This window comes from Heterodontus francisci, unplaced genomic scaffold (genome assembly GCF_036365525.1).
Source record: "Heterodontus francisci isolate sHetFra1 unplaced genomic scaffold, sHetFra1.hap1 HAP1_SCAFFOLD_822, whole genome shotgun sequence".
NCBI lineage: Eukaryota > Metazoa > Chordata > Chondrichthyes > Heterodontiformes > Heterodontidae > Heterodontus > Heterodontus francisci.
The window spans coordinates 83,959-110,949 of NW_027140126.1; the positions used below are offsets into that span (position 1 = coordinate 83,959).

Here is a 26,991-nt window from a genome sequence, read left to right on the forward strand (position 1 = left end):
CCTTTAGAAAGGCCAGGTTCGGTTGGACAATGAAAACAGGCCAACGGAAAAAATGGGAGACGAGCGCCGATTGGCTGTAGACGGCATGGCAACAGCAACTGATTGGCTCGCTAACAAATGGAAGAAACGAAAAATTAAAGAAAATAAAACCAGCCGACGAATTCTTTTTACATAAAAATATTAAAAATCAATCAATAAATAAATATTTTTCTGAGGATAAAAAGCTTGTTAATTGAAGCGTCAGAAAAGCATCCACTTCCGGGGACAGTGGTCGCGAGAGTGACAGGATTCAATTTTTTTTTTAAATTTAACGGATTTTAACGGTCGCTGGGCTTCGGTTACTCGAGCCCCAGGCTGTGCGGCCTAGACCCGGTGCTCGATCCCCAGGCTGTGCGGCCTAGACCCGGTGCTCGATCCCCAGGCTGTGCGGCCTAGTCCCGGAACTCGAGCCCCAGGCTGTGCGGCCTAGTCCCGGAACTCGAGCCCCAGGCTGTGCGGCCTAGCCCTGGAACTTGAGCCCCAGGCTGGGCGGCCGAGTCCTGGAACTCGAGCTCCAGGCTGTGTGGCCTAGACCCCGACCCCCCACGAGGCTGATGGCCGACGCCGAGCTGCTGCTGCTGGACTCCAGCATCCGCCTCTGGGTGGTTCTGCCCATCGTCCTCATCACCTTCTCGGTGGGGCTGATCCGCCATTACCTGAGCCGGTTGCTGCAGGGGGAGAGGAGAGTGGAGCTGGAGCAGCTTTCCGACAGGTAGCGGCTAGAGGGCAGGGCTAGGGCAGGCCGGGGTCCCCTCGGAGGGAGAATAGTCCCCTCATCAATACAATGATAACTGTAAAATATAACCTGGTCAATATAACCATAATAACCGTTAAATATAACTCGGTCAATACAATGATAACTGTAAAATATAACCTGGTCAATATAACCATAACCGGTCAATACAATGATAACCGTTAAATATAACTCGGTCAATACAATGATAACTGTAAAATATAACCTGGTCAATATAACCATAATAACCGTTAAATATAACTCGGTCAATACAATGATAACTGTAAAATATTCTTTTTTTTGGGCCTCCTTGTCTCGAGAGACAATGGTTACGCGCCTGGAGGTGGTCAGTGGTTTGTGAAGCAGCGCCTGGAGTGGCTATAAAGGCCAATTCTGGAGTAACAGGCTCTTCCACAGGTGCTGCAGAGAAATTTGTTTGTTGGGGCTGTTGCACAGTTGGCTCTCCCCTTGCACCTCTGTCTTTTTTCCTGCCAACTACTAAGTCTCTTCGACTCGCCACAATTTAGCCCTGTCTTTATGGCTGCCCGCCAGCTCTGGCGAATGCTGGCAACTGACTCCCACGACTTGTGATCAATGTCACACGATTTCATGTCGCGTTTGCAGACGTCTTTATAACGGAGACATGGACGGCCGGTGGGTCTGATACCAGTGGCGAGCTCGCTGTACAATGTGTCTTTGGGGATCCTGCCATCTTCCATGCGGCTCACATGGCCAAGCCATCTCAAGCGCCGCTGACTCAGTAGTGTGTATAAGCTGGGGATGTTGGCCACTTCAAGGACTTCTGTGTTGGAGATATAGTCCTGCCACCTGATGCCAAGTATTCTCCGAAGGCAGCGAAGATGGAATGAATTGAGACGTCGCTCTTGGCTGGCATACGTTGTCCAGGCCTCGCTGCCGTAGAGCAAGGTACTGAGGACACAGGCCTGATACACTCGGACTTTTGTGTTCCGTGTCAGTGCGCCATTTTCCCACACTCTCTTGGCCAGTCTGAACATAGCAGTGGAAGCCTTACCCATGCGCTTGTTGATTTCTGCATCTAGAGACAGGTTACTGGTGATAGTTGAGCCTAGGTAGGTGAACTCTTGAACCACTTCCAGAGCGTGGTCGCCAATATTGATGGATGGAGCATTTCTGACATCCTGCCCCATGATGTTCGTTTTCTTGAGGCTGATGGTTAGGCCAAATTCATTGCAAGCAGACGCAAACCTGTCGATGAGACTCTGCAGGCATTCTTCAGTGTGAGATGTTAAAGCAGCATCGTCAGCAAAGAGGAGTTCTCTGATGAGGACTTTCCGTACTTTGGACTTCGCTCTTAGACGGGCAAGGTTGAACAACCTGCCCCCTGATCTTGTGTGGAGGAAAATTCCTTCTTCAGAGGATTTGAACGCATGTGAAAGCAGCAGGGAGAAGAAAATCCCAAAAAGTGTGGGTGCGAGAACACAGCCCTGTTTCACACCACTCAGGATAGGAAAGGGCTCTGATGAGGAGCCACCATGTTGAATTGTGCCTTTCATATTGTCATGGAATGAGGTGATGATACTTAGTAGCTTTGGTGGACATCCGATCTTTTCTAGTAGTCTGAAGAGACCTCGTCTGCTGACGAGGTCAAAGGCTTTGGTGAGATCAATGAAAGCAATGTAGAGGGGCATCTGTTGTTCACGGCATTTCTCCTGTATCTGACGAAGGGAGAACAGCATGTCAATAGTCGATCTCTCTGCACGAAAGCCACACTGTGCCTCAGGGTAGACGCGCTCGGCCAGCTTCTGGAGCCTGTTCAGAGCGACTCGAGCAAAGACTTTCCCCACTATGCTGAGCAGGGAGATTCCACGGTAGTTGTTGCAGTCACCGCGGTCACCTTTGTTTTTATAGAGGGTGATGATGTTGGCATCGCGCATGTCCTGGGGTACTGCTCCCTCGTCCCAGCACAGGCATAGCAGTTCATGTAGTGCTGAGAGTATAGCAGGCTTGGCACTCTTGATTATTTCAGGGGTAATGCTGTCCTTCCCAGGGGCTTTTCCGCTGGCTATAACCTGGTCAATATAACCATAATAACCGTTAAATATAACTCGGTCAATACAATGATAACTGTAAAATATAACCTGGTCAATATAACCATAATAACCGTTAAATATAACTCGGTCAATACAACGATAACTGTAAAATATAACCTGGTCAATATAACCATAATAACCGTTCAATATAACTCGGTCAATACAATGATAACTGTAAAATATAACCTGGTCAATATAACCATAATAACCGTTAAATATAACTCGGTCAATACAATGATAACTGTAAAATATAACCTGGTCAATATAACCATAACCGGTCAATACAATGATAACCGTTAAATATAACTCAGTCAATACAATGATAACTGTAAAATATAACCTGGTCAATATAACCATAACCGGTCAATACAATGATAACCGTTAAATATAACCTGGTCAATATAACCATAATAACCGTTAAATATAACTCAGTCAATACAATGATAACTGTAAAATATAACCTGGTCAATATAACCATAATAACCGTTAAATATAACTCGGTCAATACAATGATAACTGTAAAATATAACCTGGTCAATATAACCATAACCGGTCAATACAATGATAACCGTTAAATATAACTCAGTCAATACAATGATAACTGTAAAATATAACCTGGTCAATATAACCATAACCGGTCAATACAATGATAACCGTTAAATATAACCTGGTCAATATAACCATAATAACCGTTAAATATAACTCAGTCAATACAATGATAACTGTAAAATATAACCTGGTCAATATAACCATAATAACCGTTAAATATAACTCGGTCAATACAATGATAACTGTAAAATATAACCTGGTCAATATAACCATAACCGGTCAATACAATGATAACCGTTAAATATAACTCAGTCAATACAATGATAACTGTAAAATATAACCTGGTCAAATTAACCATAATAACCGTTAAATATAACTTGGTCAATACAATGATAACTGTAAAATATAACCTGGTCAATATAACCATAACCGGTCGATACAACGATAACCGTTAAATATAACTCAGTCAATACAATGATAACTGTAAAATATAACCTGGTCAAAATAACCATAACCGGTCAACACAATGATAACCGTTAAATATAACTCAGTCAATACAATGATAACTGTAAAATATAACCTGGTCAATATAACCATAATAACCGTTAAATATAACTCGGTCAATACAATAATAACTGTAAAATATAACCTGGTCAATATAACCATAATAACCGTTAAATATAACTCGGTCAATACAATGATAACTGTAAAATATAACCTGGTCAATATAACCATAACCGGTCAATACAATGATAACTGTAAAATATAACCTGGTCAATATAACCATAATAACCGTTAAATATAACTTGGTCAATACAATGATAACTGTAAAATATAACCTGGTCAATATAACCATAAACGGTCAATACAATGATAACTGTAAAATATAACATGGTCAATATAACCATAACCGGTCAATACAATGATAACTGTAAAATATAACCTGGTCAATATAACCATAATAACCGTTAAATATAACTTGGTCAATACAATGATAACTGTAAAATATAACCTGGTCAATATAACCATAATAACCGTTAAATATAACTCGGTCAATACAATGATAACTGTAAAATATAACCTGGTCAATATAACCATAACCGGTCAATACAATGATAACCGTTAAATATAACTCAGTCAATACAATGATAACTGTAAAATATAACCTGGTCAATATAACCATAACCGGTCAATACAATGATAACCGTTAAATATAACCTGGTCAATATAACCATAATAACCGTTAAATATAACTCAGTCAATACAATGATAACTGTAAAATATAACCTGGTCAATATAACCATAATAACCGTTAAATATAACTTGGTCAATACAATGATAACTGTAAAATATAACCTGGTCAATATAACCATAATAACCGTTAAATATAACTCAGTCAATACAATGATAACTGTAAAATATAACCTGGTCAAATTAACCATAATAACCGTTAAATATAACTTGGTCAATACAATGATAACTGTAAAATATAACCTGGTCAATATAACCATAACCGGTCGATACAACGATAACCGTTAAATATAACTCAGTCAATACAATGATAACTGTAAAATATAACCTGGTCAAAATAACCATAACCGGTCAACACAATGATAACCGTTAAATATAACTCAGTCAATACAATGATAACTGTAAAATATAACCTGGTCAATATAACCATAATAACCGTTAAATATAACTCGGTCAATACAATGATAACTGTAAAATATAACCTGGTCAATATAACCATAACCGGTCAATACAATGATAACCGTTAAATATAACTCAGTCAATACAATGATAACTGTAAAATATAACCTGGTCAAAATAACCATAACCGGTCAACACAATGATAACCGTTAAATATAACTCAGTCAATACAATGATAACTGTAAAATATAACCTGGTCAATATAACCATAATAACCGTTAAATATAACTTGGTCAATACAATGATAACTGTAAAATATAACCTGGTCAATATAACCATAACCGGTCAATACAATGATAACCGTTAAATATAACTCAGTCAATACAATGATAACTGTAAAATATAACCTGGTCAATATAACCATAATAACCGTTAAATATAACTCGGTCAATACAACGATAACTGTAAAATATAACCTGGTCAATATAACCATAATAACCGTTAAATATAACTCGGTCAATACAATGATAACTGTAAAATATAACCTGGTCAATATAACCATAACCGGTCAATACAACGATAACCGTTCAATATAACTCAGTCAATACAATGATAACTGTAAAATATAACCTGATCAATATAACCATAATAACCGTTAAATATAACTTGGTCAATACAATGATAACTGTAAAATATAACCTGGTCAATATAACCATAAACGGTCAATACAATGATAACTGTAAAATATAACCTGGTCAATATAACCATAATAACCGTTAAATATAACTTGGTCAATACAATGATAACTGTAAAATATAACCTGGTCAATATAACCATAATAACCGTTAAATATAACTTGGTCAATACAATGATAACTGTAAAATATAACCTGGTCAATATAACCATAACCGGTCAATACAATGATAACTGTAAAATATAACCTGGTCAATATAACCATAACCGGTCAATACAATGATAACTGTAAAATATAACCTGGTCAATATAACCATAATAACCGTTAAATATAACTCGGTCAATACAATGATAACTGTAAAATATAACCTGGTCAATATAACCATAACCGGTCAATACAATGATAACCGTTAAATATAACTCAGTCAATACAATGATAACTGTAAAATATAACCTGGTCAATATAACCATAATAACCGTTAAATATAACTCGGTCAATACAATGAGAACTGTAAAATATAACCTGGTCAATATAACCATAATAACCGTTAAATATAACTTGGTCAATACAATGATAACTGTAAAATATAACCCCGTCAATATAACCATAACCGGTCGATACAACGATAACCGTTCAATATAACTCAGTCAATACAATGATAACTGTAAAATATAACCTGGTCAATATAACCATAATAACCGTTAAATATAACTCGGTCAATACAATGAGAACTGTAAAATATAACCTGGTCAATATAACCATAATAACCGTTAAATATAACTTGGTCAATACAATGATAACTGTAAAATATAACCCCGTCAATATAACCATAACCGGTCGATACAACGATAACCGTTCAATATAACTCAGTCAATACAATGATAACTGTAAAATATAACCTGGTCAATATAACCATAACCGGTCAATACAACGATAACCGTTAAATATAACTCAGTCAATACAATGATAACTGTAAAATATAACCTGGTCAATATAACCATAACCGGTCGATACAACGATAACTGTAAAATATAATCTGGTCAATATAACCATAACCGGTCAACAAAACAATAACCGTTAAATATAACTCGGTCAATACAATGATAACTGTAAAATATAACCCCGTCAATATAACCATAAACGGTCGATACAACGATAACCGTAAAATATAATCTGGTCAATATAACCATAACCGGTCAACAAAACAATAACCGTTAAATATAACTCGGTCAATACAATGATAACTGTAAAATATAACCCCGTCAATATAACCATAAACGGTCGATACAACGATAACCGTAAAATATAACCTGGTCAATATAACCATAACTGGTCGATACAACGATAACCGTAAAATATAACCTGGTCAATATAACCATAACCGGTCGCTACAACGATAACCATAAAATATAACCCGGTCAATATAACCATAACCGGTCAATAAAACAATAACAATTAAATATAACCTGGTCAATATAACCATAACCAGTCAATAAAACAATAACAATTAAATATAACCTGGTCAATATAACCATAACCGGTCAATGAAACAATAACCATTAAATATAACCTGGTCAATATAACCATAACCTGTCAATGAAACAATAACCATTAAATATAACCTGGTCAATATAACCATAACCGGTCAATAAAACAATAACAATTAAATATAACCTGGTCAATATAACCATAACCGGTCAATGAAACAATAACCATTAAATATAACCTGGTCAATATAACCATAACCGGTCAATAAAACAATAACCGTTAAATATAACCTGGTCAATATAACCATAACCGGTCAATAAAACAATAACCGTTAAATATAACCTGGTCAATATAACCATAACCGGTCAATGAAACAATAACCGTTAAATATAACCTGGTCAATATAACCATAGCTGGTCAATAAAACAATAACAATTAAACATAACCTGGTCAATATAACCATAACCGGTCAATAAAACAATAACAATTAAATATAACCTGGTCAATATAACCATAACCAGTCAATAAAACAATAACAATTAAATATAACCTGGTCAATATAACCATAACCGGTCAATGAAACAATAACCATTAAATATAACCTGGTCAATATAACCATAACCTGTCAATGAAACAATAACCATTAAATATAACCTGGTCAATATAACCATAACCGGTCAATAAAACAATAACAATTAAATATAACCTGGTCAATATAACCATAACCGGTCAATGAAACAATAACCATTAAATATAACCTGGTCAATATAACCATAACCGGTCAATAAAACAATAACCGTTAAATATAACCTGGTCAATATAACCATAACCGGTCAATAAAACAATAACCGTTAAATATAACCTGGTCAATATAACCATAACCGGTCAATGAAACAATAACCGTTAAATATAACCTGGTCAATATAACCATAGCTGGTCAATAAAACAATAACAATTAAACATAACCTGGTCAATATAACCATAACCGGTCAATAAAACAATAACCATTAAATATAACCTGGTCAATATAACCATAACCGGTCAATGAAACAATAACCATTAAATATAACCTGGTCAATATAACCATAACCGGTCAATAAAACAATAACAATTAAATATAACCTGGTCAATATAACCATAACCGGTCAATACAATGATAACTGTAAAATATAACCTGGTCAATATAACCATAACCGGTCGATACAACGATAACCGTAAAATATAACCTGGTCAATATAACCATAACCGGTCAATAAAACGATAACCGTAAAATATAACCCCGTCAATATAACCATAACTGGTCAATAAAACAATAACCGTTAAATATAACCCCGTCAATATAACCATAACCGGTCAATAAAACAATAACCGTTAAATATAACTCGGTCAATATAACCATAACCGGTCAATAAAACGATAACCATTAAATATAACCCCGTCAATATAACCATAACCAGTCAATAAAACAATAACCGTTAAATATAACTCGGTCAATATAACCATAACCGGTCAATAAAACGATAACCGTTAAATATAACCCCGTCAATATAACCATAACCGGTCAATAAAACAATAACCTTTAAATATAACCCCGTCAATATAACCATAACCGGTCAATAAAACAATAACCGTTAAATATAACTCGGTCAATATAACCATAACCGGTCAATAAAACAATAACCGTTAAATATAACCCCGTCAATATAACCATAACCGGTCAATAAAACAATAACCGTTAAATATAACCCCGTCAATATAACCATAACCGGTCAATGAAACAATAACCGTTAAATATAACTCGGTCAATATAACCATAACCGGTCAATAAAACAATAACCGTTAAATATAACCCCGTCAATATAGCCATAACCAGTCAATAAAACGATAACCGTTAAATATAACCCCATCAATATAACCATAACCAGTCAATAAAACAATAACCATAAAATATAACCCGGTCAATATAAACATAACCATAAAATTTAACCTGCTCATTAATAATAACTGGTTAATACAACCAAAACCACTGGTCAATACACTGACAACTGTAAAATATAACCCAGTCAATACAACCAAACTGTAAAATATAACCAAGTCAATATTACAATAACCATAAAAATAGCCCAGTCAATATAATGATAACCAGTCAGTACAATGATAACCGGTCAGTATGGCAATAACCTGGTCAACACAACACAGTCAATATAATATAGCCCGGTCAATGTCATGTAACTTGGCCAATAACCGAGTCTCTAACTTTCCCCGCGCGTAGAGACTCTCTAACCCCCCCTGCGTGGGTCAACACACCCTAAACCATGTGGGTTTAAAGTAAAACATTCTCAGCAGCCAAACTAACCATCTCGTTCTCTATCTGATTTCAGTCAGGTGCTGAATCGAAGCCGGTTTTTACGTGAACATGGGAAATACATCCCAAGACAGGTGAGGGGAGAGGCTGAACTGGCCGGGGCCCTTTCCTCGAGAAAAGAGAAGGCTGAGGGGTGACCTGATAGAAGGGGGTTTCGATGGGGTAGACGTAGAGAAGATGATTCCACTTGTGGGGGGTGGGGGGAGGGAGACCAGAACTCGGGGGCCATCAATATCAGACAGTCACTAATAAATCCAATGGGGAATTCAGGAGAAACTCCTTTCCCCCAGAGAGTGGTGAGAATGTGGAACTCGCTCCCACAGGGAGTGGTCGAGGTGAATAGTATCGATGCATTTAAGGGGAAGCTGGATAGACACGTGAGGGAGAGAGGGATAGAAGGTGATAGGGTGAGATGGAGAGGGGTTCAGAGTCTCAGGGGTGGGGATTAAAGCTACCACCCGCTGCCTCCAAGATGAGAGTGTCACCGACAGTGCTCCGAAGATTGGGGCAGGGTTCTGTGGTGTTGTCCTGCAGGGGGTTTTGTTCACCAGCTCCAGCCCCTTGTATAAGCTCTTATTGTTGTCTCTCCTGACAGTCATTCATCATGCGGAAGCATTTTTTCAATGACGCAGAGTCTGGCTTCTTTAAGAAGACGAAGAGGAAGGTCGTACCCAAGAACCCAATGACAGGTAAATGCTCCCCCGACAAACTGTAGGACCTGGGATAGGGTGAGGCACCGGGTAACACACTCCCCCACAGCTCCCGAACAGGGTACAGGTCTGCCACTGTACCACTGGGGTACAGTACTGGTGGGGACAGGTCTGTCAGTGTATAACACTGGGGTACAGTACTGGTGGGGTCGGGTCTGTCACTGTATAACACTGGGGTACAGTACTGGTGGGGACAGGTCTGTCACTGTATAACACTGGTGTACAGTACTGGTGGGGACGGGTCTGTCAGTGTATAACACTGGGGTACAGTACTGGTGGGGACGGGTCTGTCAGTGTATAACACTGGGGTACAGTACTGGTGGGGACAGGTCTGTCACTGTATAACACTGGGATACAGTACTGGTGGGGACAGGTCTGTCACTGTATAACACTGGGGTACAGTACTGGTGGGGACAGGTCTGTCACTGTATAACACTGGGGTACAGTACTGGTGGGGACAGGTCTGTCTCTATATAACACTGGGATACAGTACTGGTGGGGACGGGTCTGTCACTGTATAACACTGAGGTACAGTACTGGTGGGGACTGGTCTGTCACTGTATAACACTGGGGTACAGCACTGGTGGGGACAGGTCTGTCAGTGTATAACACTGGGATACAGTACTGGTGGGGACAGGTCTGTCCGTGTATAACACTGGGGTACAGTACTGGTGGGGACAGGTCTGTCAGTGAATAACACTGGGATACAGTACTGGTGGGGACAGGTCTGTCACTGTATAACACTGGGGTACAGTACTGGTGGGGACAGGTCTGTCACTGTATAACACTGAGGTACAGTACTGGTGGGGACAGGTCTGTCACTGAATAACACTGGGGGACAGTACTGGTGGGGACAGGTCTGTCACTGTATAACACTGGGGTACAGTACTGGTGGGGACAGGTCTGTCAGTGTATAACACTGAGGTACAGTACTGGTGGGGACAGGTCTGTCACTGAATAACACTGGGGGACAGTACTGGTGGGGACAGGTCTGTCACTGTATAACACTGGGGTACAGTACTGGTGGGGACAGGTCTGTCAGTGTATAACACTGGGGTACAGTACTGGTGAGGACAGGTCTGTCACTGTATAACACTGGGGTACAGTACTGGTGGGGACAGGTCTGTCACTGTATAACACTGAGGTACAATGCTGGTGGGGACAGGTCTGTCACTGTACAACACTGAGGTACAGTACTGGTGGGGACAGGTCTGTCACTGTTTTTACACTGAGGTACAGTACTGGTGGGGACAGGTCTGTCACTATAACACTGAGGTACAGTACTGGTGGGGACATGTCTGTCACTGTATAACACTGGGGTACAGTACTGGTGGGGACAGGTCTGTCACTGTACAACACTGAGGTACAGTACTGGTGGGGACAGGTCTGTCACTGTATAACACTGGGGTACAGTACTGGTGGGGACAGGTCTGTCACTGTATAACACTGGGGTACAGTACTGGTGGGGACATGTCTGTCACAGTATAACACTGGGGTACAGTACTGGTGGGGACAGGTCTGTCACTGCATAACACTGGGGTACAGTACTGGTGGGGACAGGTCTGTCCGTGTATAACACTGGGGTACAGTACTGGTGTGGACAGGTCTGTCACTGTATAACACTGGGGTACAGTAGTGGTGGGGACAGGTCTGTCAGTGTATACCACTGGGATACAGTACTGGTGGGGACAGGTCTGTCCGTGTAGAACACTGGGGTACAGTACTGGTGGGGACAGATCTGTCAGTGTATAACACTGGGGTACAGTACTGGTGGGGACGGGTCTGTCACTATAACACTGAGGTACAGTACTGGTGGGGACAGGTCTGTCACTGTATAACACTGGGGTACAGTACTGGTGGGGACAGGTCTATCACTGTCCAACACTGAGGTACAGTACTGGTGGGGACAGGTCTGTCACTGTATAACACTGGGGTACAGTACTGGTGGGGACAGGTCTGTCAGTGGATAACACTAGGGTACAGTACTGGTGGGGACAGGTCTGTCAGTGTATAACACTGGGATACAGTACTGGTGGGGACAGGTCTGTCCGTGTATAACACTGGGGTACAGTACTGGTGGGGACAGGTCTGTCAGTGTATAACACTGTGGGACAGTACTGGTGGGGACAGGTCTGTCACTGTATAACACTGGGGTACAGTACTGGTGGGGACATGTCTGTCACTGTATAACACTGGGGTACAGTACTGGTGGGGACAGGTCTGTCAGTGGATAACACTAGGGTACAGTACTGGTGGGGACAGGTCTGTCAGTGTATAACACTGGGATACAGTACTGGTGGGGACAGGTCTGTCCGTGTATAACACTGGGGTACAGTACTGGTGGGGACGGGTCTGTCACTGTACAACACTGGGGTACAGTACTGGTGGGGACAGGTCTGTCACTGTATAACACTGAGGTACAGTACTGGTGGGGACAGGTCTGTCACTGTATAACACTGGGGTACAGTACTGGTGGGGACAGCTCTGTCAGTGTATAACACTGGGATACAGTACTGGTGGGGACAGGTCTGTCACTGTACAACACTGGGGTACAGTACTGGTGGGGACTGTTCTGTCACTGTATAACACTGGGGTACTGTACTGGTGGGGACAAGTCTGTCTCTGTATAACACTGTGACACAGTCCTGGTGGGGACGGGTCTGTCACTGTATAACACTGAGGTACAGTACTGGTGGGGACGGGTCTGTCACTGTATAACACTGGGGTACAGTACTGGTGGGGACGGGTCTGTCAGTGTATAACACTGGGGTACAGTACTGGTGGGGACGGGTCTGTCCGTGTATAACACTGGGGTACAGTACTGGTGGGGACGGGTCTGTCACTGTATAACACTGTGGTACAGTACTGCTGGGGACGGGTCTGTCACTGTATAACACTGGAGTACAGTACTGGTGGGGACAGGTCTGTCACTTTATAACACTGGGGTACAGTACTGGTGGGGACAGGTCTGTCACTGTATAACACTGAGGTACAGTACTGGTGGGGACAGGTCTGTCCCTGAATAACACTGGGGGACAGTACTGGTGGGGACAGGTCTGTCACTGTATAACACTGGGGTACAGTACTGGTGGGGACAGGTCTGTCAGTGTATAACACTGGGGTGCAGTACTGGTGGGGACAGGTCTGTCACTGTCTAACACTGAGGTACAGTGCTGGTGGGGACAGGTCTGTCACTGTATAACACTGAGGTACAGTACTGGTGGGGACAGGTCTGTCACTATAACACTGAGGTACAGTACTGGTGGGGACAGGTCTGTCACTGTATAACACTGGGGTACAGTACTGGTGGGGACAGGTCTGTCACTGTATAACACTGGGGTACAGTACTGGTGGGGAAAGGTCTGTCACTGTATAACACTGGGGTACAGTACTGGTGGGGACAGGTCTGTCACTGTACAACACTGAGGTACAGTACTGGTGGGGACAGGTCTGTCACTGTATAACACTGGGGTACAGTACTGGTGGGGACAGGTCTGTCAGTGTACAACACTGAGGTACAGTACTGGTGGGGACAGGTCTGTCATTGTATAACACTGGGGTACAGTACTGGTGGAGACAGGTCTGTCACTGTATAACACTGGGGTACAGTACTGGTGGGGACAGGTCTGTCACTGTACAACACTGAGGTACAGTACTGGTGGGGACAGGTCTGTCACTGTATAACACTGGGGTACAGTACTGGTGGGGATAGATCTGTCAGTGTACAACACTGAGGTACAGTACTGGTGGGGACAGGTCTGTCACTGTATAACACTGGGGTACAGTACTGGTGGGGACAGGTCTGTCACTGAATAACACTGGGGTACAGTACTGGTGGGGACAGGTCTGTCACTGTATAACACTGGGGGACAGTACTGGTGGGGACAGGTCTGTCACTGTGTAGCACTGGGGAACAGTACTGGTGGGGACAGGTCTGTCACTGTATAACACTGGGGTACAGTACTGGTGGGGACAGGTCTGTCACTGTATAACACTGGGGTACAGTACTGGTGGGGACAGGTCTGTCCGTGTATAACACTGGGGTACAGTACTGGTGGGGACATGTCTGTCCGTGTATAACACTGGGATACAGTCGTGGTGGGGACAGGTCTGTCAGTGTATACCACTGGGATACAGTACTGGTGGGGACAGGTCTGTCACTGTATAACACTGGGATACAGTACTGGTGGGGACAGGTCTGTCACTGTATAACACTGGGGTACAGTACTGGTGGGGATGGGTCTGTCCGTGTATAACACTGGGGTACAGTACTGGTGGGGATGGGTCTGTCACTGTATAACACTGTGGTACAGTACTGGTGGGGACAGGTCTGTATGTGTATAACACTGAGGTACAGTACTGGTGGGGACAGGTCTGTCACTGTATAACACTGGGATACAGTACTGGTGGGGACAGGTCTGTCCGTGTATAACACTGGGGTACAGTACTGGTGGGGACAGGTCTGTCACTGTATAACACTGAGGTAGAGTACTGGTGGGGACAGGTCTGTCAGTGTATAACACTGGGGTACAGTACTGGTGAGGACAGGTCTGTCACTGTATAACACTGGGGTACAGTACTGGTGGGGACAGGTCTGTCACTGTATAACACTGGGGTACAGTACTGGTGGGGACAGGTCTGTCTCTGTATAACACTGGGATACAGTACTGGTGGGGACGGGTCTGTCACTGTATAACACTGGGGTACAGTACTGGTGGGGACGGGTCTGTCAGTGGATAACACTGGGGGACAGTACTGGTGGGGACAGGTCTGTCACTGTATAACACTGGGGGACAGTACTGGTGGGGACAGGTCTGTCACTGTACAACACTGGGGTACAGTACTGGTGGGGACTGTTCTGTCTCTGTATAACACTGGGGTACTGTACTGGTGGGGACAAGTCTGTCTCTGCATAACACTGTGACACAGTCCTGGTGGGGACGGGTCTGTCACTGTATAACACTGAGGTACAGTACTGGTGGGGACGGGTCTGTCACTGTATAACACTGGGGTACAGTACTGGTGGGGACGGGTCTGTCAGTGTATAACACTGGGGTACAGTACTGGTGGGGACGGGTCTGTCCGTGTATAACACTGGGGTACAGTACTGGTGGGGACGGGTCTGTCACTGTATAACACTGTGGTACAGTACTGGTGGGGACGGGTCTGTCACTGTATAACACTGGGGTACAGTACTGGTGGGGACAGGTCTGTCACTTTATAACACTGGGGTACAGTACTGGTGGGGACAGGTCTGTCACTGTATAACACTGAGGTACAGTACTGGTGGGGACAGGTCTGTCACTGAATAACACTGGGGGACAGTACTGGTGGGGACAGGTCTGTCACTGTATAACACTGGGGTACAGTACTGGTGGGGACAGGTCTGTCAGTGTATAACACTGTGGGACAGTACTGGTGGGGACAGGTCTGTCACTGTATAACACTGGGGTACAGTACTGGTGGGGACAGGTCTGTCTCTGTATAACACTGAGGTACAGTACTGGTGGGGACAGGTCTGTCACTGTATAACACTGGGGTACAGTACTGGTGGGGACATGTCTGTCACTGTATAACACTGGGGTACAGTACTGGTGGGGACAGGTCTGTCAGTGGATAACACTAGGGTACAGTACTGGTGGGGACAGGTCTGTCAGTGTATAACACTGGGATACAGTACTGGTGGGGACAGGTCTGTCCGTGTATAACACTGGGGTACAGTACTGGTGGGGACGGGTCTGTCACTGTACAACACTGGGGTACAGTACTGGTGGGGACAGGTCTGTCACTGTATAACACTGAGGTACAGTACTGGTGGGGACAGGTCTGTCACTGTATAACACTGGGGTACAGTACTGGTGGGGACAGCTCTGTCAGTGTATAACACTGGGATACAGTACTGGTGGGGACAGGTCTGTCACTGTACAACACTGGGGTACAGTACTGGTGGGGACTGTTCTGTCACTGTATAACACTGGGGTACTGTACTGGTGGGGACAAGTCTGTCTCTGTATAACACTGTGACACAGTCCTGGTGGGGACGGGTCTGTCACTGTATAACACTGAGGTACAGTACTGGTGGGGACGGGTCTGTCACTGTATAACACTGGGGTACAGTACTGGTGGGGACGGGTCTGTCAGTGTATAACACTGGGGTACAGTACTGGTGGGGACGGGTCTGTCCGTGTATAACACTGGGGTACAGTACTGGTGGGGACGGGTCTGTCACTGTATAACACTGTGGTACAGTACTGCTGGGGACGGGTCTGTCACTGTATAACACTGGAGTACAGTACTGGTGGGGACAGGTCTGTCACTTTATAACACTGGGGTACAGTACTGGTGGGGACAGGTCTGTCACTGTATAACACTGAGGTACAGGACTGGTGGGGACAGGTCTGTCCCTGAATAACACTGGGGGACAGTACTGGTGGGGACAGGTCTGTCACTGTATAACACTGGGGTACAGTACTGGTGGGGACAGGTCTGTCAGTGTATAACACTGGGGTGCAGTACTGGTGGGGACAGGTCTGTCACTGTCTAACACTGAGGTACAGTGCTGGTGGGGACAGGTCTGTCACTGTATAACACTGAGGTACAGTACTGGTGGGGACAGGTCTGTCACTATAACACTGAGGTACAGTACTGGTGGGGACAGGTCTGTCACTGTATAACACTGGGGTACAGTACTGGTGGGGACAGGTCTGTCACTGTATAACACTGGGGTACAGTACTGGTGGGGACAGGTCTGTCACTGTATAACACTGGGGTACAGTACTGGTGGGGACAGGTCTGTCACTGTACAACACTGAGGTACAGTACTGGTGGGGACAGGTCTGTCACTGTATAACACTGGGGTACAGTACTGGTGGGGATAGATCTGTCAGTGTACAACACTGAGGTACAGTACTGGTGGGGACAGGTCTGTCACTGTATAACACTGGGGTACAGTACTGGTGGGGACAGGTCTGTCACTGAATAACACTGGGGTACAGTACTGGTGGGGACAGGTCTGTCACTGTATAACACTGGGGGACAGTACTGGTGGGGACAGGTCTGTCACTGTGTAGCACTGGGGAACAGTACTGGTGGGGACAGGTCTGTCACTGTATAACACTGGGGTACAGTACTGGTGGGGACAGGTCTGTCACTGTATAACACTGGGGTACAGTACTGGTGGGGACAGGTCTGTCCGTGTATAACACTGGGGTACAGTACTGGTGGGGACATGTCTGTCCGTGTATAACACTGGGATACAGTCGTGGTGGGGACAGGTCTGTCAGTGTATACCACTGGGATACAGTACTGGTGGGGACAGGTCTGTCACTGTATAACACTGGGATACAGTACTGGTGGGGACAGGTCTGTCACTGTATAACACTGGGGTACAGTACTGGTGGGGATGGGTCTGTCCGTGTATAACACTGGGGTACAGTACTGGTGGGGATGGGTCTGTCACTGTATAACACTGTGGTACAGTACTGGTGGGGACAGGTCTGTATGTGTATAACACTGAGGTACAGTACTGGTGGGGACAGGTCTGTCACTGTATAACACTGGGATACAGTACTGGTGGGGACAGGTCTGTCCGTGTATAACACTGGGGTACAGTACTGGTGGGGACAGGTCTGTCACTGTATAACACTGAGGTACAGTACTGGTGGGGACAGGTCTGTCAGTGTATAACACTGGGGTACAGTACTGGTGAGGACAGGTCTGTCACTGTATAACACTGGGGTACAGTACTGGTGGGGACAGGTCTGTCACTGTATAACACTGGGGTACAGTACTGGTGGGGACAGGTCTGTCTCTGTATAACACTGGGATACAGTACTGGTGGGGACGGGTCTGTCACTGTATAACACTGGGGTACAGTACTGGTGGGGACGGGTCTGTCAGTGGATAACACTGGGGGACAGTACTGGTGGGGACAGGTCTGTCACTGTATAACACTGGGGGACAGTACTGGTGGGGACAGGTCTGTCACTGTACAACACTGGGGTACAGTACTGGTGGGGACTGTTCTGTCTCTGTATAACACTGGGGTACTGTACTGGTGGGGACAAGTCTGTCTCTGCATAACACTGTGACACAGTCCTGGTGGGGACGGGTCTGTCACTGTATAACACTGAGGTACAGTACTGGTGGGGACGGGTCTGTCACTGTATAACACTGGGGTACAGTACTGGTGGGGACGGGTCTGTCAGTGTATAACACTGGGGTACAGTACTGGTGGGGACGGGTCTGTCCGTGTATAACACTGGGGTACAGTACTGGTGGGGACGGGTCTGTCACTGTATAACACTGGGGTACAGTACTGGTGGGGACAGGTCTGTCACTTTATAACACTGGGGTACAGTACTGGTGGGGACAGGTCTGTCACTGTATAACACTGAGGTACAGTACTGGTGGGGACAGGTCTGTCACTGAATAACACTGGGGGACAGTACTGGTGGGGACAGGTCTGTCACTGTATAACACTGGGGTACAGTACTGGTGGGGACAGGTCTGTCAGTGTATAACACTGGGGTACAGTACTGGTGGGGACAGGTCTGTCACTGTCTAACACTGAGGTACAGTGCTGGTGGGGACAGGTCTGTCACTGTATAACACTGAGGTACAGTACTGGTGGGGACAGGTCTGTCACTATAACACTGAGGTACAGTACTGGTGGGGACAGGTCTGTCACTGTATAACACTGGGGTACAGTACTGGTGGGGACAGGTCTGTCACTGTATAACACTGCGGTGCAGTACTGCTGGGGACAGGTCTGTCACTGTATAACACTGGGGTACAGTACTGGTGGGGACAGGTCTGTCACTGTATAACACTGGGGTACAGTACTGGTGGGGACAGGTCTGTCACTGTACAACACTGAGGTACAGTACTGGTGGGGACAGGTCTGTCACTGTATAACACTGGGGTACAGTACTGGTGGGGACAGGTCTGTCAGTGTACAACACTGAGATACAGTACTGGTGGGGACAGGTCTGTCATTGTATAACACTGGGGTACAGTACTGGTGGGGACAGGTCTGTCACTGTATAACACTGGGGTACAGTACTGGTGGGGACAGGTCTGTCACTGTACAACACTGAGGTACAGTACTGGTGGGGACAGGTCTGTCACTGTATAACACTGGGGTACAGTACTGGTGGGGACAGATCTGTCAGTGTACAACACTGAGGTACAGTACTGGTGGGGACAGGTCTGTCACTGTATAACACTGGGGTACAGTACTGGTGGGGACAGGTCTGTCACTGAATAACACTGGGGTACAGTACTGGTGGGGACAGGTCTGTCACTGTATAACACTGGGGGACAGTACTGGTGGGGACAGGTCTGTCACTGTGTAGCACTGGGGAACAGTACTGGTGGGGACAGGTCTGTCACTGTATAACACTGGGGTACAGTACTGGTGGGGACAGGTCTGTCACTGTATAACACTGGGGTACAGTACTGGTGGGGACAGGTCTGTCCGTGTATAACACTGGGGTACAGTACTGGTGGGGACATGTCTGTCCGTGTATAACACTGGGATACAGTCGTGGTGGGGACAGGTCTGTCAGTGTATACCACTGGGATACAGTACTGGTGGGGACAGGTCTGTCACTGTATAACACTGGGGTACAGTACTGGTGGGGATGGGTCTGTCCGTGTATAACACTGGGGTACAGTACTGGTGGGGATGGGTCTGTCACTGTATAACACTGTGGTACAGTACTGGTGGGGACAGGTCTGTATGTGTATAACACTGAGGTACAGTACTGGTGGGGACAGGTCTGTCACTGTATAACACTGGGATACAGTACTGGTGGGGACAGGTCTGTCCGTGTCTAACACTGGGATACAGTACTGGTGGGGACAGGTCTGTCACTGTATAACACTGAGGTACAGTACTGGTGGGGACAGGTCTGTCACTGTATAACACTGGGGTACAGTATTGGTGGGGACAGCTCTGTCAGTGTATAACACTGGGATACAGTACTGGTGGGGACAGGTCTGTCAGTGTATAACACTGGGGTACAGTACTGGTGGGGACAGGTCTGTCACTGTATAACACTGGGGTACAGTACTGGTGGGGACAGGTCTGTCAGTGTACAACACTGAGGTACAGTACTGGTGGGGACAGGTCTGTCATTGTATAACACTGGGGTACAGTACTGGTGGGGACAGGTCTGTCACTGTATAACACTGGGGTACAGTACTAGTGGGGACAGGTCTGTCACTGTACAACACTGAGGTACAGTACTGGTGGGGACAGGTCTGTCACTGTATAACACTGGGGTACAGTACTGGTGGGGACAGGTCTGTCAGTGTACAACACTGAGGTACAGTACTGGTGGGGACAGGTCTGTCACTGTATAACACTGGGGTACAGTACTGGTGGGGACAGGTCTGTCACTGAATAACGCTGGGGTACAGTACTGGTGGGGACAGGTCTGTCACTGTATAACACTGGGGGACAGTACTGGTGGGGACAGGTCTGTCACTGTGTAGCACTGGGGAACAGTACTGGTGGGGACAGGTCTGTCACTGTATAACACTGGGGTACAGTACTGGTGGGGACAGGTCTGTCACTGTATAACACTGGGGTACAGTACTGGTGGGGACAGGTCTGTCCGTGTATAACACTGGGGTACAGTACTGGTGGGGACATGTCTGTCCGTGTATAACACTGGGATACAGTAGTGGTGGGGACAGGTCTGTCAGTGTATACCACTGGGATACAGTACTGGTGGGGACAGGTCTGTCAGTGTATAACACTGGGGTACAGTACTGGTGGGGACAGGTCTGTCACTGTGTAACACTGGGGTACAGTACTGGTGGGGACAGGTCTGTCAGTGTATAACACTGGGGTACAGTACTGGTGGGGACGAGTCTGTCACTGTATAACACTGGGGTACAGTACTGGTGGGGACGAGTCTGTCACTGTGTAACACTGGGGTACAGTACTGGTGGGGACAGGTCTGTCAGTGTATAACACTGGGATACAGTACTGGTGGGTACAGGTCTGTCACTGTATAACACTGGGGTACAGTACTGGTGGGGATGGGTCTGTCCGTGTATAACACTGGGGTACAGTACTGGTGGGGACAGGTCTGTCACTGTATAACACTGGGGTACAGTACTGGTGGGGACAGGTCTGTCACTGTATAACACTGGGGTACAGTACTGGTGGGGACAGGTCTGTCACTGTATAACACTGGGGTACAGTACTGGTGGGGACTGGTCTGTCACTGTATAACACTGAGGTACAGTACTGGTGGGGACAGGTCTGTCACTGTATAACACTGTGGTACAGTACTGGTGGGGACAGGTCTGTCACTGTATAACACTGGGGTACAGTACTGGTGGGGACAAGTCTGTCTCTGTATAACGCTGTGATACAGTACTGGTGGGGACAGGTCTGTCACTGTATAACACTGGGGTACAGTACTGGTGGGGACAAGTCTGTCTCTGTATAACGCTGTGATACAGTACTGGTGGGGACGGGTCTGTCACTGTATAACACTGGGGTACAGTACTGGTGGGGACAGGTCTGTCAGTGTATAACACTGGGGTACAGTACTGGTGGGGACGGGTCTGTCCGTGTGTAACACTGGGGTACAGTACTGGTGGGGACGGGTCTGTCACTGTATGACACTGGGGTACAGTACTGGTGGGGACAGGTCTATCACTGTATAACACTGAGGTACAGTACTGGTGGGGACAGGTCTGTCACTGTATAACACTGGGGGACAGTACTGGTGGGGACAGGTCTGTCACTGTGTAGCACTGGGGAACAGTACTGGTGGGGACAGGTCTGTCACTGTGTAACACTGGGGTACAGTACTGGTGGGGACAGGTCTGTCAGTGTATAACACTGGGGTACAGTACTGGTGGGGACGAGTCTGTCACTGTATAACACTGGGGTACAGTACTGGTGGGGACGAGTCTGTCACTGTGTAACACTGGGGTACAGTACTGGTGGGGACAGGTCTGTCAGTGTATAACACTGGGATACAGTACTGGTGGGGACAGGTCTGTCACTGTATAACACTGGGATACAGTACTGGTGGGTACAGGTCTGTCACTGTATAACACTGGGGTACAGTACTGGTGGGGATGGGTCTGTCCGTGTATAACACTGGGGTACAGTACTGGTGGGGACAGGTCTGTCACTGTATAACACTGGGGTACAGTACTGGTGGGGACAGGTCTGTCACTGTATAACACTGGGGTACAGTACTGGTGGGGACAGGTCTGTCACTGTATAACACTGGGGTACAGTACTGGTGGGGACTGGTCTGTCACTGTATAACACTGAGGTACAGTACTGGTGGGGACAGGTCTGTCACTGTATAACACTGTGGTACAGTACTGGTGGGGACAGGTCTGTCACTGTATAACACTGGGGTACAGTACTGGTGGGGACAAGTCTGTCTCTGTATAACGCTGTGATACAGTACTGGTGGGGACAAGTCTGTCTCTGTATAACGCTGTGATACAGTACTGGTGGGGACGGGTCTGTCACTGTATAACACTGGGGTACAGTACTGGTGGGGACAGGTCTGTCAGTGTATAACACTGGGGTACAGTACTGGTGGGGACGGGTCTGTCCGTGTGTAACACTGGGGTACAGTACTGGTGGGGACGGGTCTGTCACTGTATGACACTGGGGTACAGTACTGGTGGGGACAGGTCTATCACTGTATAACACTGAGGTACAGTACTGGTGGGGACAGGTCTGTCACTGTATAACACTGGGGTACAGTACTGGTGGGGACAGGTCTGTCACTGTATAACACTGGGGTACAGTACTGGTGGGGACAGGTCTGTCACTGTCTAACACTGGGGTACAGTACTGGTGGGGACAGGTCTGTCACTGTATAACACTGGGGTACAGTACTGGTGGGGACAGGTCTGTCACTGTATAACACTGGGGTACAGTACTGGTGAGGACAGGTCTGTCACTGTATAACACTGGGGTACAGTACTGGTGGGGACAGGTCTGTCACTGTATAACACTGGGGTACAGTACTGGTGGGGACAGCACTGTCACTGTATTACACTGAGGTACAGTACTGGTGGGGACAGGTCTGTCACTGTATAACACTGGGGTACAGTACTGGTGGGGACATGTCTGTCACTGTATAACACTGGGGTACAGTACTGGTGGGGACAGGTCTGTCACTGTATAACACTGGGGTACAGTACTGGTGGGGTCAGGTCTGTCACTGTACAACACTGGGGTACAGTACTGGTTGGGACAGGTCTGTCACTGTATAACACTGCGGTACAGTACTGGTGAGGACAGGTCTGTCACTGTATAACACTGTGGTACAGTACTGGTGAGGACAGGTCTGTCAGTGTATAACACTGGGGTACAGTACTGGTGAGGACAGGTCGGTCAGAGGTACAGTATTGGTGGGGACAGGTCTGTCACTGTATAACACCGGGGTACAGTACTGGTGGGGACAGGTCTGTCAGTGTATAACACTGGGATACAGTACTGGTGGGTACAGGTCTGTCACTGTATAACACTGGGGTACAGTACTGGTGGGGAGAGGTCTGTCACTGTATAACACTGGGATACAGTACTGGTGGGGACAGGTCTGTCACTGTATAACACGGGTACAGTACTGGTGGGGACAGGTCTGTCAGTGTATAACACTGGGATACAGTACTGGTGGGTACAGGTCTGTCACTGTATAACACTGGGGTACAGTACAGGTGGGGATGGGTCTGTCCGTGTATAACACTGGGGTACAGTACTGGTGGGGATGGGTCTGTCCGTGTATAACACTGTGGTACAGTACTGGTGGGGACGGGTCTGTCACTGTATAACACTGTGGTACAGTACTGGTGGGGACAGGTCTGTCACTGTATAACACTGGGGTACAGTACTGGTGGGGACAAGTCTGTCTCTGTATAACACTGTGATACAGTACTGGTGGGGACGGGTCTGTCACTGTATAACACTGAGGTACAGTACTGGTGGGGACGGGTCTGTCAGTGTATAACACTGGGATACAGTACTGGTGGGGACTGGTCTGTCACTGTATGACACTGGGGTCCAGTACTGGTGGGGACAGGTCTGTATGTGTATAACACTGAGGGACAGTACTGGTGGGGACAGGTCTGGCACTGTATAACACTGGGGTACAGTACTGGTGGGGACAGGTCTGTCACTGTATAACACTGGGGGACAGTACTGGTGGGGACAGGTCTGTCACTGTATAACACTGGGGTACAGTACTGGTGGGGACAGGTCTGTCACTGTATAACACTGGGGTACAGTACTGGTGGGGACAGGTCTGTCACTGTATAACACTGGGGTACAGTACTGGTGGGGACAGGTCTGTCCGTGTATAATACTGGGGTACAGTACTGGTGGGGACATGTCTGTCCGTGTATAACACTGGGATACAGTAGTGGTGGGGACAGGTCTGTCAGTGTATACCACTGGGATACAGTACTGGTGGGGACAGGTCTGTCAGTGTATAACACTGGGGTACAGTACAGGTGGGGACGAGTCTGTCACTGTATAACACTGGGGTACAGTACTGGTGGGGACGAGTCTGTCACTGTGTAACACTGGGGTACAGTACTGGTGGGGACAGGTCTGTCAGTGTATAACACTGGGATACAGTACTGGTGGGGACAGGTCTGTCAGTGTATAACACTGGGATACAGTACTGGTGGGGACAGGTCTGTCAGTGTATAACACTGGGATACAGTACTGGTGGGGACAGGTCTGTCACTGTATAACACTGGGATACAGTACTGGTGGGTACAGGTCTGTCACTGTATAACACTGGGGTACAGTACTGGTGGGGATGGGTCTGTCCGTGTATAACACTGGGGTACAGTACTGGTGGGGATGGGTCTGTCACTGTATAACACTGTGGTACAGTACTGGTGGGGACGGGTCTGTCACTGTATAACACTGTGGTACAGTACTGGTGGGGACGGGTCTGTCACTGTATAACACTGGGGGACAGTACTGGTGGGGACAGGTCTGTCACTGTATAACACTGAGGTACAGTACTGGTGGGGACAGGTCTGTCACTGTATAACACTGGGGTACAGTACTGGTGGGGACAGGTCTGTCACTGTATAACACTGGGGTACAGTACTGGTGGGGACTGGTCTGTCACTGTATAACACTGGGGTACAGTACTGGTGGGGACAGGTCTGTCACTGTATAACACTGGGGTACAGTACTGGTGGGGACAGGTCTGTCACTGTATAACACTGGGGTACAGTACTGGTGGGGACAGGTCTGTCACTGTGTAACACTGGGGTACAGTACTGGTGGGGACAGCTCTGTCACTGTATTACACTGAGGTACAGTACTGGTGGGGACAGGTCTGTCACTGTATAACACTAGGGTACAGTGCTGGTGGGGACAGGTCTGTCACTGTATAACACTGGGGTACAGTACTGGTGGGGACAGGTCTGTCACTGTACAACACTGGGGTACAGTACTGGTGGGGACAGGTCTGTCACTGTATAACACTGTGGTACAGTACTGGTGAGGACAGGTCTGTCAGTGTATAACACTGGGGTACAGTACTGGTGAGGACAGGTCTGTCACTGTACAACACTGGGGTACAGTACTGGTGGGGACAGGTCTGTCACTGTATAACACTGAGGTACAGTACTGATGGGGACCGGTCTGTCACTGTATAACTGTGGGGTACAGTACTGATGGGGACCGGTCTGTCACTGTGTAACACTGGGGTACAGTACTGGTGGGGACAGGTCTGTTACTGTATAACACCGGGGTACAGTACTGGTGGGGACAGGTCTGTCACTGTATCACACTGGGGGACAGTACTGGTGGGGACAGGTCTGTCACTGTATAACACCGGGGTACAGTACTGGTGGGGACAGGTCTGTCACTGTATCACACTGTGGTACAGTACTGGTGGGGACAGGTCTGTCACTGTATAACTGTGGGGTACAGTACTGGTGGGGACAAGTCTGTCACTGTATAACACCGGGGTACAGTACTGGTGGGGACAGGTCTGTCACTGTATCACACTGGGGGACAGTACTGGTGGGGACGGGTCTGTCACTGTATAACTGTGGGGTACAGTACTGGTGGGGACAGATCTGTCACTGTATAACACTGGGGGACAGTACTGGTGGGGACAGGTCTGTCACTGTATAACACTGGGGTACAGTACTGGTGGGGACAGGTCTGTCACTGTATAACACTGGGGGACAGTACTGGTGGGGACAGGTCTGTCACTGTATAACACTGGGGTACAGTACTGGTGGGGACAGGTCTGTCTCTTTATAACACTGGGGGACAGTAATGGTGGGGACAGGTCTGTCACTGTACAACACTGGGGTACAGTACTGGTGGGGACAGGTCTGTCACTGTATAACACTGGGGGACAGTACTGGTGGGGACTGGTCTGTCACTGTATAACACTGGGGTACAGTACTGGTGGGTACAGGTCTGTCACTGTATAACACTGGGGTACAGTACAGGTGGGGATGGGTCTGTCCGTGTATAACACTGGGGTACAGTACTGGTGGGGATGGGTCTGTCCGTGTATAACACTGGGGTACAGTACTGGTGGGGATGGGTCTGTCACTGTATAACACTGTGGTACAGTACTGGTGGGGACGGGTCTGTCACTGTATAACACTGTGGTACAGTACTGGTGGGGACAGGTCTGTCACTGTATAAC

At 46.5% G+C, this 26,991-nt stretch overlaps 1 protein-coding gene across 1 annotated transcript in view; it reads left to right on the forward strand.

Annotated features, from left to right (window-relative positions):
- Positions 1 to 243: 243 nt before the first annotated feature.
- The window catches only part of LOC137358894 (ER membrane protein complex subunit 3-like), a 44,294-nt gene continuing 17,546 nt past the window's right edge, over positions 244 to 26,991 (forward strand). The window contains exons 1-3 of the mRNA XM_068025099.1: positions 244 to 751; positions 9,607 to 9,664; positions 10,186 to 10,279. Of these exons, the coding sequence (XP_067881200.1) occupies positions 594 to 751; positions 9,607 to 9,664; positions 10,186 to 10,279 (310 nt within the window). The 5' untranslated portion in view covers positions 244 to 593. The remainder of the gene's footprint in view (positions 752 to 9,606; positions 9,665 to 10,185; positions 10,280 to 26,991) is intronic.